This window comes from Microcaecilia unicolor, chromosome 3 (assembly GCF_901765095.1).
Source record: "Microcaecilia unicolor chromosome 3, aMicUni1.1, whole genome shotgun sequence".
Lineage (NCBI taxonomy): Eukaryota > Metazoa > Chordata > Amphibia > Gymnophiona > Siphonopidae > Microcaecilia > Microcaecilia unicolor.
Window position 1 is genome coordinate 154,921,919 of NC_044033.1, and position 21,244 is coordinate 154,943,162.

The 21,244-nt window shown below is 38.8% G+C and overlaps 1 protein-coding gene across 1 annotated transcript in view; it reads right to left on the reverse strand.

The window, feature by feature from the left end:
- Positions 1-15,176: 15,176 nt before the first annotated feature.
- Positions 15,177-21,244, reverse strand: part of BIRC6 (baculoviral IAP repeat containing 6) — a 965,314-nt gene continuing 959,246 nt past the window's right edge. Inside the window, 1 exon segment of the mRNA XM_030196513.1 lies at positions 15,177-16,027. Within this exon segment, the coding sequence (XP_030052373.1) occupies positions 15,848-16,027 (180 nt within the window). The 3' untranslated portion in view covers positions 15,177-15,847.

The window sequence follows — 21,244 nt, forward strand, 5'->3', positions numbered from 1 at the left end:
AAATGTAACAAATAAATAAAATCAATCAATCCTACACAGACACTTGATGCTAACAGAATACCTGGCCTTTTTCACACGAGGTCACAGGTATAGAATAAGTAACCACAAACTAAAAATAGAAATATGTAGACAAAAATTAAACTGAACCCCTGTAATAAAAAGGATTTTAGAGATTGCTTTTCAACTCTATCTGCCTTGACCAACAAGTGCACTCGGGGTCTGTATTTGTGATTAGAAGTGATTCTGTTTAAAAATGATTGTTTAACTTTGTGTGAAAACAAGTTGGAATGTAGAAGATAAGACACAGCTCTAATTAATTTGGTATGTGAAGAGGGGATGGCACTTGTTTTCTAGTTCAGACTGGCCACCTGGACTTGGAAATATGTGACCATATTCCCACAGTATGGCTTATTTACCTATTCTCAAGCATTCTGTAATTTTCCTTGGCTCTGAAAATAAGCTTTAGCTTAATAAAAAGGGGAGCTTGTTGCAGCAGAGCTCTGAGGCTCATCTGTGAGTGGATGCATTGCGCAGAAAAGACAGTTCCTGGTCATAAAGAGACTTTGGGCTTTTGCTGCAACGGGCCTCTCGGCTGATGAGATAAGGGCCTGAAATTCCTGACCAATGATGTTGTATGTATGATATGTATATATCTGTCTTATAGCTTTCTTTTAGTTAGATGATTTAATCATTGTATATATATAGAGAGAGGAAATTGGAGGGTCATGGGATAGGAGGAAATGTCCTATTGTGGATTAAAAACTGGTTGAAGGATAGGAAACAGAGAGTGGGGTTAAATGGGCAGTATTCACAATGGAGAAGGGTAGTTTGTGGGGTTCCTCAGGGGTCTGTGCTAGGACCGCTGCTTTTTAATATATTTATAAATGATTTAGAGATAGGAGTAACTAGTGAAGTAATTAAATTTGCTGAGGACACGAAGTTATTCAAAGTCGTTAACTCGCGACAGGATTGTGAAAAATTACAGAATGACCTTACGAGACTGGGCGGCTAAATGGCAGATGACGTTTAATGTGAGCAAGTGCAAGGTGATGCATGTGGGAAAAAAGAACCCGAATTATAGCTATGTCATGCAAGGCTCCACGTTAGGAGTTACAGACCAAGAAAGGGATCTGGGTGTCGTCGTCGATAATACACTGAAACCTTCTGCTCAGTGTGCTGCTGCGGCTCGGAAAGCGAATAGAATGTTGGGTATTATTAGGAAAGGTATGGAAAACAGGTGTGAGGATGTTATAATGCCGTTATATCGCTCCTTGGTGCGACCACACCTTGAGTATTGTGTTCAATTCTGGTCACCGCATCTCAAGAAAGATATGGTGGAATTGGAAAAGGTGCAGCGAAAGGCGACTAAAATGATAGCGGGGATGGGACGACTTCCCTATGAAGAAAGACTAAGGAGGCTAGGGATTTTCAGCTTGGAGAAGAGACAGCTGAGGGGAGACATGATAGAGGTATATAAAATAATGAGTGGAGTGGAACAGGTGGATGTGAAGTGTCTGTTCACGCTTTCCAAAAATACTAGGACTAGGGGGCATGCGATGAAACTACAGTGTAGTAAATTTAAAACAAATTGGAGAAAATGTTTCTTTACCCAACGCATAATTAAACTCTGGAATTCATTGCCGGAGAACGTGGTGAAGGCGGTTAGCTTGGCAGAGTTTAAAAAGGGGTTAGACGGTTTCCTAAAGGACAGGTCCATAAACCGCTACTAAACGGACTTGGGAAAAATCCACAATTCCGGGAATAACATGTATATAATGTTTGTACGTTTGGGAAGCTTGCCAGGTGCCCTTGGCCTGGATTGGCTGCTGTCATGGACAGGATGCTGGGCTTGATGGAACCTTGGTCTTTTCCTAGTGTGGCATTACTTATGTACTTAATCATTGTAGATTTTAGAACCTCTAGTAAAGGTCTCATTTACCTAATACGAATCCAAAAGAATCCACAGTAATTATTGAGTAGTCTGTGTTAGTGAAGCAGGCTGTAAATCCATAGTAGTATAACCCCTGAGAAGCCATATTCCTCACCCATCCAGTCTTGCCTAATTTCTCTCTCTCCCCTCCCATCCACTGCAGCAGTCTCGCTCATTCCCCCTGTGCAACTCCGCCAGGCCCGCGCTAATAAACTACCATGGGAGACATGCGGGACCTGGCTCTCTGCAGTGCCGCTAGTGCTTCCTGTGCCAATCCCAAAATTTACATCAGAGGAGGTGGGCCTGGCGCAGGAAGCACAAGCAACGCTGCAGAAAGCAGGGTCACGTGCTTCTACCATGATAGTTTATTAGTGTGAGCCCGATAGAGGTGCAACAGGAGGGAGTGCGCAAGACTGTTCTGCAGGGCCATAGTGGATGGGAGGGGAGGGGGAATGGGTTCAGACTAGGGAGGCAGCTGAGCCTAACAACAAAGTAATAGCCAATCAACAGCTGTTCTGGTCAGGTGTAGACAATAGGGACTAGGGTTTCCAGGTGATGTCAGACCCTGGCTTGTATCTGATTGGGCCTGAACTTCCGGTCTCACCTAGCTGTTTTTGGAATCGGAAGTTCGGGCCCAATCAGCTGCAAGCCACTTGGAAAATTTGTAGAGTGGGAGAAACAAAGTGATGGAAAATACTTCTTAAAAAAACTACTTTCCAAATTTGTACTTTGTTACTAAGTATAAAAGTGCAGCTTAAATGTAACTCGTTACAATTAAAAAAGTACTGCCAATTGTACTTAAGTACTGTAACTAAGCACAAGTACTTTGTTACTACCCATCTCTGGAAACAGTAGGGTAATAAATAATTTGTCAAATAACAAGGAATATCTAATTGAAATATATGATATGTCATGAGATAGGTAACATCACGAACTTTCAACAATGGAGAAATATGGTAATATCTGCGGGCATTGCAAATTAGTTTAATACAGTGTTGTTCAGAGTACTAGGTCAAAGTACTTAGGTAAAAGTAAAAATAAATGTATATTTTAATAGTTAAAAGTACAATGAAGAACACATTTAAAAAATGTACTTAAGTAAAAGTAAAAAAGTTACTGCCTAATATATTTTTTGAGTAAAAGTACCATAACCACAGTGAATGCAACTATCGCTAACATTTTTATCCCAACTATTTTACTGCTCTACAATTCAATCTACTTTGCTTTTAGTAAAACTAAAATTTGAAAATGACTGTTACTCATGCTAGTCTTTAATCCACCACAGCTAAAATGGTGTTCAACAACTGGACTATCAGGAAATAGATTGTTCAGTCTGATAAAAAGTTCCTTCAAATCAGGCCAGGCCACAAAATTACTCAAGCCTGGGTCTGCAGGTATTGATCAAAGGAATCTCTGTCTGAAATACTTGACTTCCTTATAGCAAAGAAAGCTTTATCATCATCATCATCATTATCATCTGCATTAGTAGTAGTGCTAATTCATCACTTGCATCTTCATCTTTGTTATCATTGTCATGCTGTCAAATTACAGAGAAGGCTTTCACAAAGTTGAAATCATTGTCGTCGTCCTATTTTTTCATCTGATGGCAAACTCTGAATATCTTCAAGAATTGATGCAAGAATGTCATATGTATGAACTCTTCAGTCTTAAGGCTAGACAAGCAGACTATCACTCCAGTTAACTGTCATACCAATGTAAAATTTTCCATGGGATGTCCAGCAGTCTGTTGTGATAGAGTCATATGTCTGTTCACCAAAAACTGCAACCAGCTTCAGTGTCATCTTTGCGTAAAGTGACTGAACTCATCACTGTTCTGTTTGGCTGGAGACTAGTAACCAGTTCAACAAGCATACTGCTCTCATAGGCTGTATTCCCTGAACACCAAAATTTAAGATGAGATGATCCACTTTTTGTGTGACGAGGTTTGCAATTGCAAAATCCTGTTCCAGGTTTTGCTGTTTCATTTTTTACTGAGGAATCATCATTTAGGTCTCTCTGCCACTTTTACATTTAACTGCAAACATCAGAAGTAACTAGGTAGAAGTAGTAAAAATTGGTAAAATTACTACTTTGGTAAAAGTAAAAGTAACAAAATTTTCCCGTACTTCTTTACAAGTAAAAGTAACAAAACTTGTTACATTTTTACAAGTACAGTAACTTGTTACATTTACTTAGTTACTATACAACACTGGTTTAATAGCTGATTTCTGTCCTAGATGCAAACAATAAAAAGAAGACATTTAAACCATTATACAAGGAATTGCAGTAGTCTAATCTGGATAAAACAAATGCATTCAATTTGAGAAGTGACTACTGCTCATTTTCAAAGCACATAGGTGTGCCAAAAGAGTCTGATGAGCATTTTTCTGGTGAATCTGCCAAAATTGCCATAATTAAAACAAATGCTTTGAAAACCTCCGAGTGGCAAGCCTCCCAGAAAAAGCCATTTTAAGAAGGGGCATTTCAGGGACATATTATGGGTGGTGTTATGGGATGGACACCTCCTAGCAATAATCGATAGCAGGCGATGTCCTAGGGTGGAAATCAAAATACTTCAATTTAGACTTGCTATAAATATGAACAAGTGAAGCCACAACCTGCCTTTGGACCCATTTGTGCTTTGTCACACCCTCCCAGAACACATCCCTCCATGTGCACTCTATTTTCACAAGGGTATCAGGCAAGTTCCCACCCACCAATTCTCCCTGGACAATTCCCACCTAGGACGATTCCCTTCTGACCAATTCCTACTCAAGGGAGACAATTCCCTCCTAGGACTCCCTCCCAGCTATTGCCCACCCTGGGAAGTTTTTTTCTTACTGGGATCTAGTGTTCAGTCTTTTTTTCCCTCCGTCTTTCAGGTTTTCTTTTTATGCATTGGAATTTACATAAACACCACCTTCGCATGGCGTTGAATCTGTGTGTTGCCGACAGTCATCCAGGTTTGTGGAAAAAATGGATTTGTGATTGTGGAATCGCGTGCGAGTGGGTGAGAATTGTACTGTTTTTGACTTCTGAAGGTTTGTAGGAAAAGTAGTTGTCTGGGTTTCAGAAAGTTAGTGAATGTGTTTGGAATCAGGTTATAATGATTTTTAACATTTCTTTTTGTGTGTCGGGTTGCATCGGGGGTTATAGTTTATATTTGTATCCTCTTTATTTGGATTTATTTTTTGCATGCTGTGGTGTGCAGAAGGTTATGCCTGTGAGGGGAAGTGACATGGTGTAGTTTGGGGGCATTGACTCCCCTCCTCCCAAACAAGCTGCATGTCTAGAAGGGGAAAGTGAAGGATATAGGTGCCAGACTTTATTCTATTCTAATTGTAAAGGATGGGAATTGTCCTCCCTGGAGTGGTGGGAATTGGTTGGGTGGGAATTGACCTAGGTCTAATTTTCCAGATGGGAACTGGTGGGTGGGAACTGACCTAGAACCCTCACAGATGAGGAGGACTGCCACTGTCTGCCAGCACCCTATCTATGCCTTGACATCCCACTGTGGAGAAGATGACCATCATGTACCCAACACAGCTACACTTTTACAAAATATTGAAATTGCTCACTACTTTATAGTCCAATAATCTACTCTCCAACCCTATGCCCAAGACCTTGCTAATTACTTCTACAATAAAATAATTATATTAAGGAATACTCTCTTGACCTTTCAACAAGCCCGCTTCCAGTACTTTCCTTTCCAAGCAGGGTGCCATGCAGCTCCTTCGCTGCTTTCAACATTCTTTCTTCCCTAGATCTTTCCACTGTTATCAAAACAATGAGACCCACCACAGCCCCTCATGATCCTATACCTTCATGTCTGATAAAATGTTTCTTGGGAGATCTTATTCCTTTTTTATTCTATGATCCATACCAGCCTGATTGAGGGAATGGTTCCACATGCATGAAAGCTCACCATTATAAAATTATACTTAAATATCCTACGCAGGCAGCCACACTATGTAATAACTATTGCCCCACTGCTAATCTTCCATTTGTAGCAAAGATAACAGAATCTGTTGTTCTCTTATGGTTTTTATCTTACCTTTCAATTGTATGTATATAGTTGAAGCTAATGCAGCCACATCAGAACCATTGTCACTTGTCTCCGGTGTTCCACAAGGGTCTATTTTAGCCCCATTTTCTTTAACATATTCCTTGCACTGTTTCTTATTCTTGCACAATCTCTAGATTTCTCTGCATATGTGTACACCGATGATACCCAAATACTATGTACTCTCAATTCCTCTAATGCATCTCAGATAGGAGCTATAAATAATAAATTAACATGACTAACTGACTGGCTAACAAGTAACAAATTGGTTCTTAACTGGGGTGAATCAAAATGCTTACTCTTCACTGACCAAACAATTGTGATCCTTTTCTGTCTTTGTTCTACTCCTGTCACCCTGGTGTCAATTACAAAGATATTGGGCATGCTTCTTGACAATTCTCTTTGTTTCACACCACAGGTAAGTGCTGCACTAAAGAAATATTTCTTTAAACTATCCTCTTTCTCCAGTACTGTTCAATGTTTTTCTAAGACCTTAAGTTCACTGTTAGACAGAAATGGCTTTCTCCATTACATCTCAGTGTTAATCCCCATCCAACCAATTTTCAGAATTGATGAATCTAGGGTCCAACAATGTATCAACCCATTAGAAAAATGGATGCATGCACATAAGTTAAAACTTAATATGGAAAAAAACCAAATTCTCATTTTTCAACTCAACGTCAGAACAAATCCCTAAGATTACTATTAATCAAGTGGACTTTAAACTTTCCCCAACCATTAAACTCCTAAGCATTCAAATTGATTGTGCTCTTTCCCTGGAGACACAAGTCAACGCCCTGGCCAAAAAGTGTTTCTTCCTAACAAGAGAGCTCTGTACCATTCAGAGGTACTTTGAAATTAGTGGTGAATGCAATGTTATTATCATTGCTTGATTACTGTAACAATATACTTAGGCTGCACAAAGACATTGCTTAAGAGTCTTCAAAGCATTCAAAATACAGCAGACTAATTTTTGGGCTATCAAAATTTGACAGTGACTCCCCTTTCTACATCAAACTATACTAGCTGCTCATTGAGGCAAGTGCTCTTAAAATTGGCATGTTTCCTTTTTAAAACACTACAAGGATGATCCTTATTTGCTGGTTCATTTGTTTCACAACTTCTATCAGAACTAGGAGACAGGAAACTGCTAATTATTTCATTTTCCCCTCATCTAAAGGTAAGAAGAGACTAGTGTTCGTCGACAAATCTCTTGCCATTCAAGCAGCCAGACTTTGGAAAGATAATGCCGGAATGTTTTCTCCTTCACAATCATATCTCATGTTTCGAAAGCAGATAAAAACTTATTTAAGAAATATGTATTATAATTAGATTTCTGCTCATCTCCAACGCAACCAATATAATTCTCAGAGGAATGTTCTGATCTTTATATCCTTTGTTAGCGGGTTATAAGCCCAAATGTAATGTAATGTGACTCTAGCTCCTCTCTGACACATGTGGGTGGACTAGTTTATTGTGTTTTGGGGTGTTGGAGCGGGAGGGGGCAACATGGGCTAGGTAGGGGGTGGGTAGTGGGAGGGGTGAGGAATTGGGGTATTTGGGTATGAGATTAGACTTTTAGAATGAGAAGTTTGTCTTCGTTGATTGTGTTGATAACTGCTTTTGTTTCAGTTGTACTCACCTCTATAGTGCTCTGTGAACTGATACCCCTTTTCTGACTTCCAGGTGAAGGCTGGGCACCCGGGGGTTTTCTTGCTTAGTCAGTATAAATGGCAACAAGTCTGCTGTATCATGAATAACTCAGAGTAGACTCATTTCTTGGAATGTAGCAGGAATTGTTAAAACATGTTTCGAAAGTGCCAAACCCCTTCAAGAAAAACTGCATTGGCTCCCAATCAAGGAACGTATCACCTTCAAAATCTGCATCTTGGTCCACAAGATTATCTATGGTGAAGTCCCAAGATATATGGTCGACCTGATCGATCTCCCAACCAGATATAGAACCAGAGCATCACACACCTACTTGAATCTCCACTACCCAAGCTGCAAAGGACTCAGATACAAATTAACCTATGCATCCAACTTCTCCTACATAGGCACACAATTGTGGAATGCACTACCAAAGACTGTGAAAACAATCTACGACCACTGAAACTTCAGGAGATCATTAAAGACCTACTTATTCAGAAAAGCATTCCCCACCGACCTAACTTAGATGCAACCCTGCAACACAGCAAAACCATAGATTGTACTGGGCATTATATATTCCTTCCTATTTTCTATCCCTATGTACCTGAAGATACTATCCTTACCCGACCCTAGTATCAAATTATATTTGTTTCCATATCGGATTTGGCGATCGCCTTTATGGTATTATGTAAGCCATATTGAGCCTGCAAATAGTGAGAAAATGTGGGATACAAATGTAACAAATAAATAAATACTAAAATACTAGCAGCTCTCATAAGATACCAGGCAGATATTACATGCTTACAGGAGACTAGACTTTCAGACTCAGAGCATGAGAAACTTGGGTGGGGGAGGTATACTATTCATCTTCTGGCCTGAGAAGGGGAGGGATGGTGGTATTGTCAGAAAATCCTTAGCATATACTCCCAGATTCTATATAGCGTGCCTAGAGATCTATGCCAAAATCCAAGCAGATTCTATCACGTGCATAACTTAACAAGCTAATGAGCGCTGATAATAGCAATAATGAGCACTAATTAGAATTTACATGCACAACTCACTAAGCATATTCTGTAATGAAATGCACTGAACTAACACACGCAATCAAAAAGGGGCATGGTTATGGGTGGGAAAATGGGCATTTCATGGGCATTCCAAAATTTATGCATGTAATTATAGAATATGGTCCAGTGTGCATAAATCTATGTGCTGGGATTTACACCACATTTTTATTGGTGTAAATAGATGCATGCAGTTTTAGGTGCGGAAATATCTAAGTAAATTCTATATACCACACCTAAATCTAGGTGCTACTCATAGAATATGCTTAGTCAGCACTGATTTTTAGGTGCCAAATAATCTCCCCCATAGTGCTTCACTAATTACCAAAGATTAAGATGGATGCTATCTGCAGCTGCTCAAACCTTAAAAAGGATAGCCCTCGTTACTAGCTGTTTGTGATCCCAATGTTTACAACCCTGGTTTATGCCATCAGTTGATTCAGCTATAGAACCCTTGCATTGTGACTCCAATGGTGATAGCCAGAGATTTCAATCTAGTGCTCAATTCTTCTCTAGATAGATCATCAGGGAGATGGGATCAGGTTAAGCTTAGTTGCAGAAGCTTATGAAATATGTGCATTGCACTTTATTTAGTGGGTCCTTGGTGTTTGCTCCACCTAGGCGAGAGGGATTAAATGTATTTATCTCAAGGTCATACAACATTATCTTGAATAGATTACATTCTTACCTCCACCACTCTCTTTCCCTCAGTTTGCTTGGCCACTATACGCCCCATGCAGATTTCAGACCACTCGCCTGTATGGACAGATTTGACATCTTACTCCATTCATGGTAGGGCAAGGGTTTGGAGGTACCCTACTTATCTGATCCAAGACCAAGAATTCCAAAAATATCGAACAAAAATGGCGGGACTAGCAAACTCACAATGAATCACACTTGGTTGATCTCCTTCTATATTGGGGTGCTGCAAAAGCAACTTTCTGAAGAGACATTATAGCCTTCACCAGTGCTAGGACTACACAAACATCCAACATTGGCTTTTTTTCTGAGGAGTTCCAAGAGAAGAGTATTTTTCTCTGGGTAAGTGAGCAGTATTTATGCTCTGTGCTTTGGGGAAAAAAAAGAGAAATTGTAAGATTACTGATAAAAACAATTTGATTTTAAAAAATCTTTATTAACTAGTTTAAATAGTGTAAAACACTTTCCCTATAGTTTTAAACTTGAACTTTGTGTCAGATTGAACACTTAAAACAGTCTACAGAACTAACAGATAACCTCTAGGAGGTACAGCAGGGACTAGTTAAGTCTAGGTAATGGTATTGGGTCTGCTGGCAAACAGTGATCATAATATGATCAAATCTGAGCTAATATTTGGAGTGAAGTCACTAAGGAAGTCGACTGTAGTAGCATTTAATTTTCAAAAGGACGACTATGATAAAATGAGGAAAAAGGTTAAAAAAGCTAAAAGGATCAGCCGTAAAGGTTAATATTTTAATCAGGCATGGATGATCTTTAAAAATACCATCTTGGAAGCTCAGACCAGAGATGTTACATGTATTAATAAAAGTGGAGAGAAGTGTAAGCAGCCAGTATGGTTAAAAGGTGAAGTGAAAGAGGCTATTAGAACCAAAAGAACATCTATAAAAAAAATGAGGGGAGATTTGATAGAGGTCTATAAAATAATGAGTGGAGTGGAACGGGTAGACATGAATCACTTGTTTACACTTTCCAAAAATACTAGGACTAGAGGGCACACAATGAAGCTACAAAGTAGCAAATTTAAAACAAATCGGAGAAAATATTTATTCACTCAACATGTAATTAAGATCTGGAACTCTTTACCAGAGAATAAAGTAAAAGCAGTTAGCCTATGAGTTAATCCATGAGACTGTTAGATCATTAAGGAGCAAAAGGGGCACTCAGGGAGGACAAGGCCATAGCAGATAGACTGAATTCTTTGCTTTGGTATTTACTGAAGATGATGTAAGAGATCTCCCTGTACCAGAAATGGTTTTCAAGGGTGATGATGCAGAGGAACTGAAAGAAATCTCAGTGGATCTGGAAGAACTACAGAGCTAAATCAACAAATTAAAAAGTAGTAAATCACCTGGACTGGATGGTATATATCACAAGGGTACTGAAGGAAAACAAACATGATTGCTGATCTGCTATTAGTGATCTGTAAACCTGTTATTAAAATCATCTATAGTACCTGAAGACTGGAAGGTGGCCAATGTAACGCCAATTTTTAAAAAGGGTTCTAGGGTCGATCTGGGAAATTACAGACCTGTTAGCCTGACTTCAGTGCCAGGCAAAATAGTGGAAACTATTTTAAAGAATAAAATTACTGAACAAATAGACAAACATGGTTTAATGGGACATAGCATCTTGCCTCACCAATTTGTTTCATTTTTTTGAAGGCATGAATAAACATGTGGATAAAGGTAAGCCGGTTGATGTAGTGTATATAGATTTTCAGAAAGCTTTTGCCAAAATCACTTATGAGACACTCTTGAAATAATTAAAAAGCCATGGGATAGGAGGCAATGTTCTGTTATGGATTAGGAACTGGTTTAATGGATAGAAAACAGACAGTAGGGTTAAACAGCCATTTTTCTCTACGGAAGAGGGTGAATAGTGGAGTGCCGCAGGATCTGTACTGGGACCAGTGCTATTTAACATACTTATAAATGATATGGTAATCAGAACGACAAGTGATATGATTAAATTTGCTGGTGACACAAAACTATTCAAAGTTGTTAAAATACACGAGGACTGTGAAAAATTGCAGGATAACCTCAGGAAATTGGAAGAATGGTTATCCAACTGGCAGATAAAATTTAATGTGGATGAATGCAAAGTGATACACATTGGGAAGAATAATACAAATCATAGTTACTTGATGCTGGGATCCACCTTATCAGTCAGCAACCCCCCCCCCCCCCCCAAAAAAAAAGATCTAGGTGTCATCGTATACAATACACTGAAGTCTTCTGCCCAGTGTGTGGTTGCAGTCATACAAGTACACAGGATGCTAAGAATTATTAGGAAGAGGATGGAAAATAAAATGAAGGATATTATATTGCCTCTGTATTGCTCCATTGTGCAACCTCATCCTGAGTATTGTGTGCACTTCAAGTCGCTGTATCTCAAAAAAGAGATAGCGGAATTACAAAAGGTTCAAAAAAGAGCAAATAAAATGATAAAGAGGATGGAACTCCTCATTTGAGGAAAGGCTAAAGAGGTTAGGGCTCTTCAGCTTGGAAAAGAGACAGCTGAGGGGACATATGATTGAGGTCTACAAAATCCTGAATGGTGTAGAACGAGTAGAAGTGAATCAATTTTTTACTCTTTCAAAAAGTACAAAAGACTAGGAGATACTCAATGAAGTTACATGGTAATACTACTAAAATAAATAGGAGGAAATATTGTTCACTCAACAAATTAAGCTATGGAACTCGTTGCCAGAGAATGTGGTTACAGCAGTTAGCCTATCTGGGTTTTAAAAAGGTTTGGATAAGTTCCTGGAGGAAAAGTCTACAGTCTGCTATTGAGATAGACATGGGGGAAGCCACTGTTTGCCCTCGGATTGGTAAGCATGGAATGCTGCCATTATTTGGGATTCTGCCAGTAATTTTGACCTGGATTGGCCACTGTTAGAAAAGAAGGATGCTGGGTTAGATGGACCACCGGTCTGACTCAGAATAGCTATTCTTATGTTCTTATGTATAATTGCACTGTAGAAGGCACTGGGGAAAACAAAGCGTTTCTATACTGCTTGTCTGAGGCACATGAAGGGAGGGACTCATAGCAACACAAACTGCCCTGAACTCTTTGCTCCATGAGCATACGACAAGGTCACTCGTAAACAGGAAATTTAAATTTCAAAAGTTTGGTAATAAATCTGGGAAACTTTTAGCACAAATAACAAAAGCCTCGGGTGAATCTAGATACATCTCATCTCCCAAGATAGTGGCTGGGGAGCTTAGATCTAAAACAGAAGTAGTGGTTAATATTTGAACAAATTATTTTACATCCAAGTACAGGAAGGACAGACGAGCAAGCAAGCATTGCCTAAGCCAATGCTTGACTATATACAGAAATCTGGAATGCCCATCTTTCTCCTGAGTTTATAGCGTACCTCAAATGCTGACCATATATCTTGCAATAAGAGATGAGAAAATGCTGGATAAGATGTTGAGAACCTATTTATCAATTAGAGGGGACCAATCAAAGTTCAAACATGCAGGGACAGCTATATAACTAGTATAGACTGGCAATTAGTCCCGGGCACAAAATATTATACAACAGAAAAGGCAAATTACTATTGAATGCAAATGATAACTTTCTAATGCCTATGCTTAAGATTAAAAAAAATAGTAGACTGTTGTTGAAGTTACTGGGATTATCAGAATTTAGTGCAACAGTGCTGCTTGTTGAACTAGTCATTAGGCAGCAGAGTGCACTTCCTCACATATCCACAGTATTGTATTCTTTGTTCTCTTTCTGTGTTTTTTTTTTTTAAAGTGAAAGATCTCTTCAAAGTGGCATCTACTTCTTCAATGCAATACCTTAAAACATGTTGCTTCAAAAACAGTAACTTCAGATGTCTATAATTTCAGTGCTTAACCAAATGTGTTCACATGCCTTTACTTAACTGGCATCAAAATTACTTGTCAAAGGAACTTATTTATGGCAGGGTGAGAGGGTTCGTTATCTGCTGACAGTGGTTATGACTCATGAGATCAAGGAGGTCTAGGTCTCCTTAATCTTAGGTGCTCGACTGTGGCGCGCAGCATGCGTCATAAATGACTGGTTCAGAGGTACTTCAGATTTCACTGTTACCCCTATTGAAACAATTTTATCTCATTCAGAGCATTTTAATTACTTGAAGCATGTGCCGGCCAAGCATACCTCTTCCATATGGAGGGATTATTCATTGATTAAACCACATTACAAGCAACTTGGAGGTGGATGGGCAAACATCACTACTCACCATGGATCTCTCCATTTCTACCTATATGTAACAACCTGATGTTTTCTCAGTGCAAAGTTCCTATCTGCTACCACCATAAATACTTGGAAAGCCTTTTGTTACTTGTAGATTATGATACATTAGCGCAAATTTGGGTGTGTGCCTTACACTGTGAATAAGGTGGTGGGGGAACAACACAAATGATGTCTTGCAGGAGTCAGGTCATATACTGGCAATGTAATGATTTGGGAAATGCAGTATAAATTTGTAATGTGCATGTACATATCTCACAGGAGGGCTTTGTCAAGTGTCAACAGAGCAGGGCTACCTCGGCTCATATGTTTTGATTCTGTCCTGTAATACTACAACTTTGGCACCAACTTGTGACCGAGATGGCTAATATGTAGTCTCATATGGTTAAAACCCTACCAGATATATTATCTGATAAATTTATTATCTCATTCCCAGTTCCAGTGGGTAAGAAAGGCTTCTTAAACAGAACTATGTTACTGTGTAAAAAACTTATGCTCACTAACTGGCTTCTCTGGGATGATCCACACCTCTCAAAATAGTGAGCTCACATGATACACCTATTAACAATAGAATGACTGGAAATCCAGGACGTGCATTCAGATAAAGGCATCCTCTTTCAAAGAACTTGAGAACCCTTTTGGACTACCCTCACACCAGTTGCATGTAGTAGAATTCTAAAACTAATGTCTTAGGTGAAGCACAGCAGCTGGATTAGATGCTCATGCTCCTGGATTGGGAGGGAGGGTGGGAACACGATGAAATGCTTTGTTTGGCCTTGCCAAGTATGAGCTTAACTTTGTGTACTACTTTGTTTGGTTAATGCAAATATTTGCAATGATTGTGCTGTTCCTCTCTTATCCTTAATATGAAGATTTCAACATAATATGGCAAACCCCCCTGATAGCCATATCTAGTCACTTAAAACAACCATTTTTTATTATTTCATAATAAGGTATGTATTTAAATGGTTGTTTTAAGAAGACTTCCTTGAAATTACGATTAAGATTATCATCTGGCATCACATTCATCAAGACAAGTTCTTTTCGTTAAATCATTTTTTTTTTTTTTTTGCCTGTTGAGCAATGATGAAAAAATAACTGGATGTTTAATGCCACCCATTTTGTGAGTTATAGTGGAAAACTGCAGGTTGAGCTTGACAGGTTTATTGAATTTATTTTTATGTGATGTCAGATTAAAATTTGTATAATTGGTCGCCACGATACAAATATATATATACATGTATATGTTTGTATTTAGATTTGAAATTATAAGAATTACTTGGATGTTTTAAGTGGTTGAAAGCATAAGAAAATCAATTTAGGTTTTTTACAGTATTATACATTTTGTATACTGACTTTCAGTACAGAACCTTCTCATTTACTATTAAATGACAATAACTACTGTGATAAGCGGCTATGCCCACAATACATATAACTAGTTGAAATACAAAATTTAATTCATTCTATTTGATAAAAAAAAAAGATGGATTGAGACATTCATGTCTACATGAGGAAAAACAAAGTCCATTTATTTAATCTGCATTAAGAATTATCAAGCAAAAAATTAAATAGGTTGACTGTAATAAATACAGTCATACAAGTGCAAGACTCTGACTAGAATTTTCATGGCAAATGTATTAAAAACCAAATACCAGCAAATCAGATAAGAAGGAGAATGTCCATTTAACTTTTATTGAAGTATATGGAAGTTTCCGTAGAAATCAAATATGAGAATGAAGATATGGCCAAACATAAAATTTTATCAAATTCATTGAAAATGTTGCTGTCTTAAATAGAAGTTATAAGAATGACCAATATATATTCTTTGTTACAACCGCCCTCACTCTACAAGTAAAAAAAAAATAATACACATTCAGTAAACATTCTTTCCTAAGGTAGTTTCCCTTATATATCAGTGATTTATCCATTTCTTGTATACATAAATTTTTGAATATACCAATCAGTGGTTCTCACAATTAAAAAATAAAAGCACAAAAAAGTTTACACTCTTGTACAGGTAAATAAAAGATCTTGAATTAAACTGTATATCCTTAAGGGCATAGTATAGTTTAAATTTCTTTACCTATTACATAATTAGCTTCTTACATACAAATATTGACATATTTGGCTTGTGCTTCAAAGCCTATGTGTCTATAAAGTCCACGTCAACACAGCTCATAATTTGAAGCCACTAGAGTTGTCTTTACTGCTGCTAGGTGTGACTTGCTCGTGCAATATAGTCTCCTCGGAACTCACTGCTGCAATGAACTTTTCTGTAGAGTAATCAGTATCTGGGTCTAAGCCTTCAGGGCACTGGAGTTTCAACAGTTCTTCCCGCAGCTGAGCTGTGTGGCGCTGTATAGAAAACAGAAGAACTCTGAATATATCATAAGATCCATGTACATCTCTTAAATATAATTTTATTAACACACCTTATGACCCTATCCAGCGGTTTAAAAATAAATATTAGCTTGTATATGTTGTTTAAGATGGTGACACAGGTTTACTGTGCACACTGAACTGAAAACTTATTTTTGTCTGCATTGATTTATTGAGATGATTTAGTACTAATAAAAGTCTCCAGAGTACTAAGAAATGGAGGAAAAAGGCTGTACATAAGCCTAACAACAGACGAGAAAAGAAAAGAAAAGAAAAGAAAAGAAAAGAAAAGAAAAGAAAAGAAGTTAACCCTCATGCTGACCTCAAGCTTTTTTAAAATCAGAAGTGTTTGTATAGTTCACTTGCCATTTGAAATTACTGGATCAACTGTGTAGATTCAAGTAGATAGAAGCTGGTTATCTTTTTCTAGATGTCGATTATGCTGAAACAAATTTCTAAATCTTTTTGTATGTTAGATAAGTGTCCACACTACCTGTTGAATAACCCTCCACTAGAGGTCAGGAATGGATTACTTCATTTGTGAACAATGTTCTAACACTCTATTGGCGAGATTGATCTAACACCAATACCTAAATCTAAAACTTAGATCTTACTTTGCCAGCTAGCTATGAACCTGTGGCTGTTTGTCTGTCCTAATTAGATTGTAAGCTCTGTCGAGCAGGGACTGTCTCTTCATGTTCAAGTGTACAGCGCTAATAGCACTATAGAAATGATAAGTAGTAGTAGGCTAGTATCCCCTTAATTGCAAAACTGGTGGAGTCTGCTGTTACATCACAGCTTTCTAGTTATTTAGAGAAGCACCAAATATTGTTGCCATTCCAATTTGGATTCAGAGCACTGCACAGTACTAAGGCTCTATTATTAACATTAATGACTAAAGTGCAGATTTTGTGATTGACCATATCAAACGCCACTGACAAATCAAACTGAAGCAATATAACTGAGAACCCATGGCAAGCAATTAGTTGCTTGCAAGGCTTGAGGACATTGGTTCAGGAACTTTCTAGTTCACAGAACCTATTAAGTACCAATCCTGTAATACCTAACTTATTAAGAAGGGAATCTTAGGGGCCCTTTTACTAAGCCGAGTAGGCACTTAAGCACGCCCAACGTGCGCCAATTTTGAGTTACCGCCTAGCTACCATGTGACTCTTGCGGTAATTTCATTTTTGACGCGCTTCTGCTACACAAAAACCCGTCTGAAATCGTCATTCTACACATGTAGACGGTTACCACACGGTTACCATGTGAGACTTTACCTCTAGATCAATGGCTGATGGTAAGGTCTCAGACCCAAAATGGACGTGCAGCAATTTTCATTTTGCTGCACATCCATTTTCAGCAAAAACTTTTTAAAAAGGCATTTTTTTTACAGGTGTGCTGAAAAATGATTCTGTCTGCGCCCCAAAACACGCATCTACAACTACCGCAGGCCATTTTTCAGCGCGCCTTAGTAAAAGGGCCCCTTAGTTGGCAACCCTTTTGTGGTGTACCACAGAGGTCTCCTCTGTCACCAATTCTTTTTAATGTATTCTTGAGTACACTTGATACTTTTGCGCTGTCTATTGATGAAGCCATCTACTCCAACACAGGTATTTTTATTCTGGTACCAGTTGATGATCTCACTGCTAGTAAGGTGACTAAGTGTAAAGAGAAGATTAAAGCTTGGGCATTACAGTCTATGTTAAAACTAAATATAACTAAAACCAAAGTTCTGTGGGTCTCTATTTATGTTGATAGTTTACCAGAATCCATTCAAATTATTCAAAATGAAAAATCAGTAGCTAGTAAAAATCCTCCAGAGTATCTTTTGAAGCCCAGATTAACAGCTTGTTTAGAAGAGTGTTTTTGGTTTGCAACAATTATGAACATTTAGATCTTAATTCTATGAGCATCATTTTAGATTATTGGTTCAGAGTCTAATTTTAGCCAAACTGGACAATTGTAATGTGTAACTGAGGAATCAATTACAGCTATTGCAGAATATGGCAACTCGCCTGATATTTGGATTGACTAAGTTTGATCACGTGTCTCCATTATTAAGAGTTACATTAGCTCCCTCTGCAGACATGAATATCTTTTAAATCTTGCTGTATGATTTTCAAGATTTGGCACACAGTGATACCATAGCAAGTTATTGATTTGGTCTCTCATTCATCCAGACTAGGTTTAACATGCTTAGCGAATAGGATGGATTTCACTGGCCCTTCATTTAAGGGAGTTAGATTTCGGAAACCCTTGTGGAGTTCTTTTTCATTACAAGCCATCCAAACTTGGAATGACATAGCTTCTAGATTAGAAATCAGCCCACTTACACATTATTTAGAAAGGGACTCAATTCTTTCCTTTTTGAAAAATACATGAACTTAGATGTCTGAATAGCTGTGCTCTGATATTGAACTTATCTGAGGTTATAATATGCAGTTTTATTGATATTTTAAGTTATAAGCCGCTTTGGACCTTTGTAGGGATCTAGCGGGTTAAAAATGCCATTTTAGAATAGATTAGATCATAAATCCAACTTCAGTGTTTCTCTGCCAAACTGATTGATTGAGGCACTCCTTCACTACCTACCAGTACCTTACACTTTGCCATCACAGTCCTTTTGAACACTGAGACTCCAATCCAAGGTCATAAGAATTCTCCATTTAATTTAAGCAGTTATTTATAAATATGTGCCTAATTTATTCCTGTTAATTAGGCAATGATGCTCAATTTAAAAAAATAAATTTTAATTGAAAGAGAATTAGTAACAAAGCCTTTGAAAGGACAAAAACTCTTACTCTGCACTAATAAGGCATATTACGGATAAGCTGCACTCATTCAGTATTGTGGTGGGTATTTTATATATATATACAATGTGCTGCGACATCAGACTCCGAACTGGATTCAATCAACAGCGTTACTTACAGCATGGCCACGGAGGAGTCGGACGAAGAAGAAATATGAAGACTTCGGGTCGGCTGGCGGGGGTTGGGGGTCCCCCGCCAGCAGAAGAAATATTTTTAAAGGCAAGAGGAAGCGGACCTCGGCTGGCGGGGGTTGGGGCCCCCTGCCAGCAAAGGCAAGCAGCGGGGGAGGGTTGACGACGGGAGGGCCAGGGCGAAATCTGCGGGGGCCCAGGCCTCTATGGCCCCACACAGATATGCCCGATTATATATATATATATATATATATATATAGGACTTCATGTATAAATCATGATTTATATGCAGAAAAAGGGTCTTATTAAAATTACTGTTGATCAGCATAAGTTCAGTACATTAACTGTCAGAATGTAGTTTAGTAAGATTATCATGCAGTGCAAATCTCTCAAAACCTAGACTTTAACACAGTTCATCATAAGCTCCATCATTATGAAGACCTTCAATAAGTTAGTACTCAGAGGTGAGTAAGAGAATAAATGATGGCAGATAAAAGACTAAAATGGTCCATCCAGTCTGCCCAGTATTTTGCTGACTCACCATAACCGTCCTGTGCTTGTAGGCATTTCACTTGTGTGAGAGTAAATGGAGAACTCAAAAATGGTGAATTTTCCAAAATGGAACATTTTCTTTTTTTGTGTACTGCTGCCAATACATTCTGATAGGTTTCTTAATCTGACGGCAAGCTGCTGATTTTTGAAGCAAATTTTGAAGCATATATTAAGCAAATGCCACTGAAAACTGCCTCCTCAACCTGTGCTTCTTTTTCAGGCAGTGCTTACAGCATGGTTTTCAAAAATTACTTTGAAATTCAATCAATATGACCACTACAATTAAGCCACATTTTTCTTCTAGGCTATGAAATTAAATTCACAAAATTAACTTCAATAAAGCGAAGATACTTACCTGTAGCAGGTATTCTCCGAGGACAGCAGGTTTCATATTCTCACAAGTGGGTGATGCTGATCCACGTCGCCCGGTCTGGCTTTTGCCACAGTAAAAAAGGAGCGCTTTGTGGAGCGCGAGCTGCGCTCCACTGCGCATGAACGAGTGCCTAACTGCCTGACACACAAATGCAGTCTCCTCAATTTAATACTAAACCAAAAAATAAAGTAAAAATAACCAAGGAGACAACTCCAAGGGGAGGTGGGAGGGATTGTGAGAATATGAAGCCTGCTGTCCTTGGAGAATAGATGCTACAGGTAAGTATCTTCGATTTCTTCGAGGACAAGCAGGCTTCTATCAGAAATGGGGAATCCCTAGCATCCAGGCTCACTCAAAACAGCAAACATTGGTCAACTGGGCCTCGCAATGGAGAGGACATAATGTAGATTAACCTGAAACTTATATACAATCTGAATGAAAGTGCAGCCTGGAACAGAATAAAATGGGCCTAGGAGGGTGGAGTTGGATTCTAGACCCCAAACAGATTCTGCAACACTGTCTGTCCAAACTAATTGTTGCGTTGGGTATCCTGCTCTAGGCAGTAGTGTGATGTGAAATGTGTGGACTGAAGACCATGTCGCAGCCTTGCAAATTTCTTCAATGGAGGCTGACTGCAAATGGGCTACCGACGCAGCCATGGCTCTGACATGATCCTCTAGGGTAAGCCCAGGCATGGCATAAGTGAAGGAAATGCACTCTACCAGCCAAATTGAAATGGTGTGTTTTGCGATGGCGACCCCCATCCTGTTGAGATCAAAAGAAACAAAAAGCTGGACGGACTGTCTGTGGGGTTTTGTCTGCTCCATGTAGTAGGCCAATGCTCTCTTGCAATCCAAGCTGTGCAAGCTGCTTTCACCAGGATGGGCATGAGCTCGAGGAAAGAATATTGGCAAGATGACTGGTTCAGATGGAACACAGACACCACTTTCAGCAGGAACTTAGGGTGAGTGCAAAGGACTACTCTGTTGTGATGAAACTAAGTATAAGGTGCATCCACCACTAAGGCCTGAAGCTCACCAACTCTATGAGCTGAACTAACAGCCACCAAGAAAATGACCTTCCAAGTCAAGTACTTCAAATGGTAGGAATTCAGTGGCTCAAAAGGAGCTTTCATCAGCTGGGTGAGGATGACATTGAGATCCCATGACACCAGTGGAGGTTTGACAGGGAGCTCTGACAAAAGGAAACCTCTCCTGAAGCAAACAATTAGACGCTTTCCAGATATGGGCTTACCTTCTACATGTTGATAAGCACTAATTGCACTAAGGTGAACCCTTACGGAGTTGGTCTTGAGATCAGACTC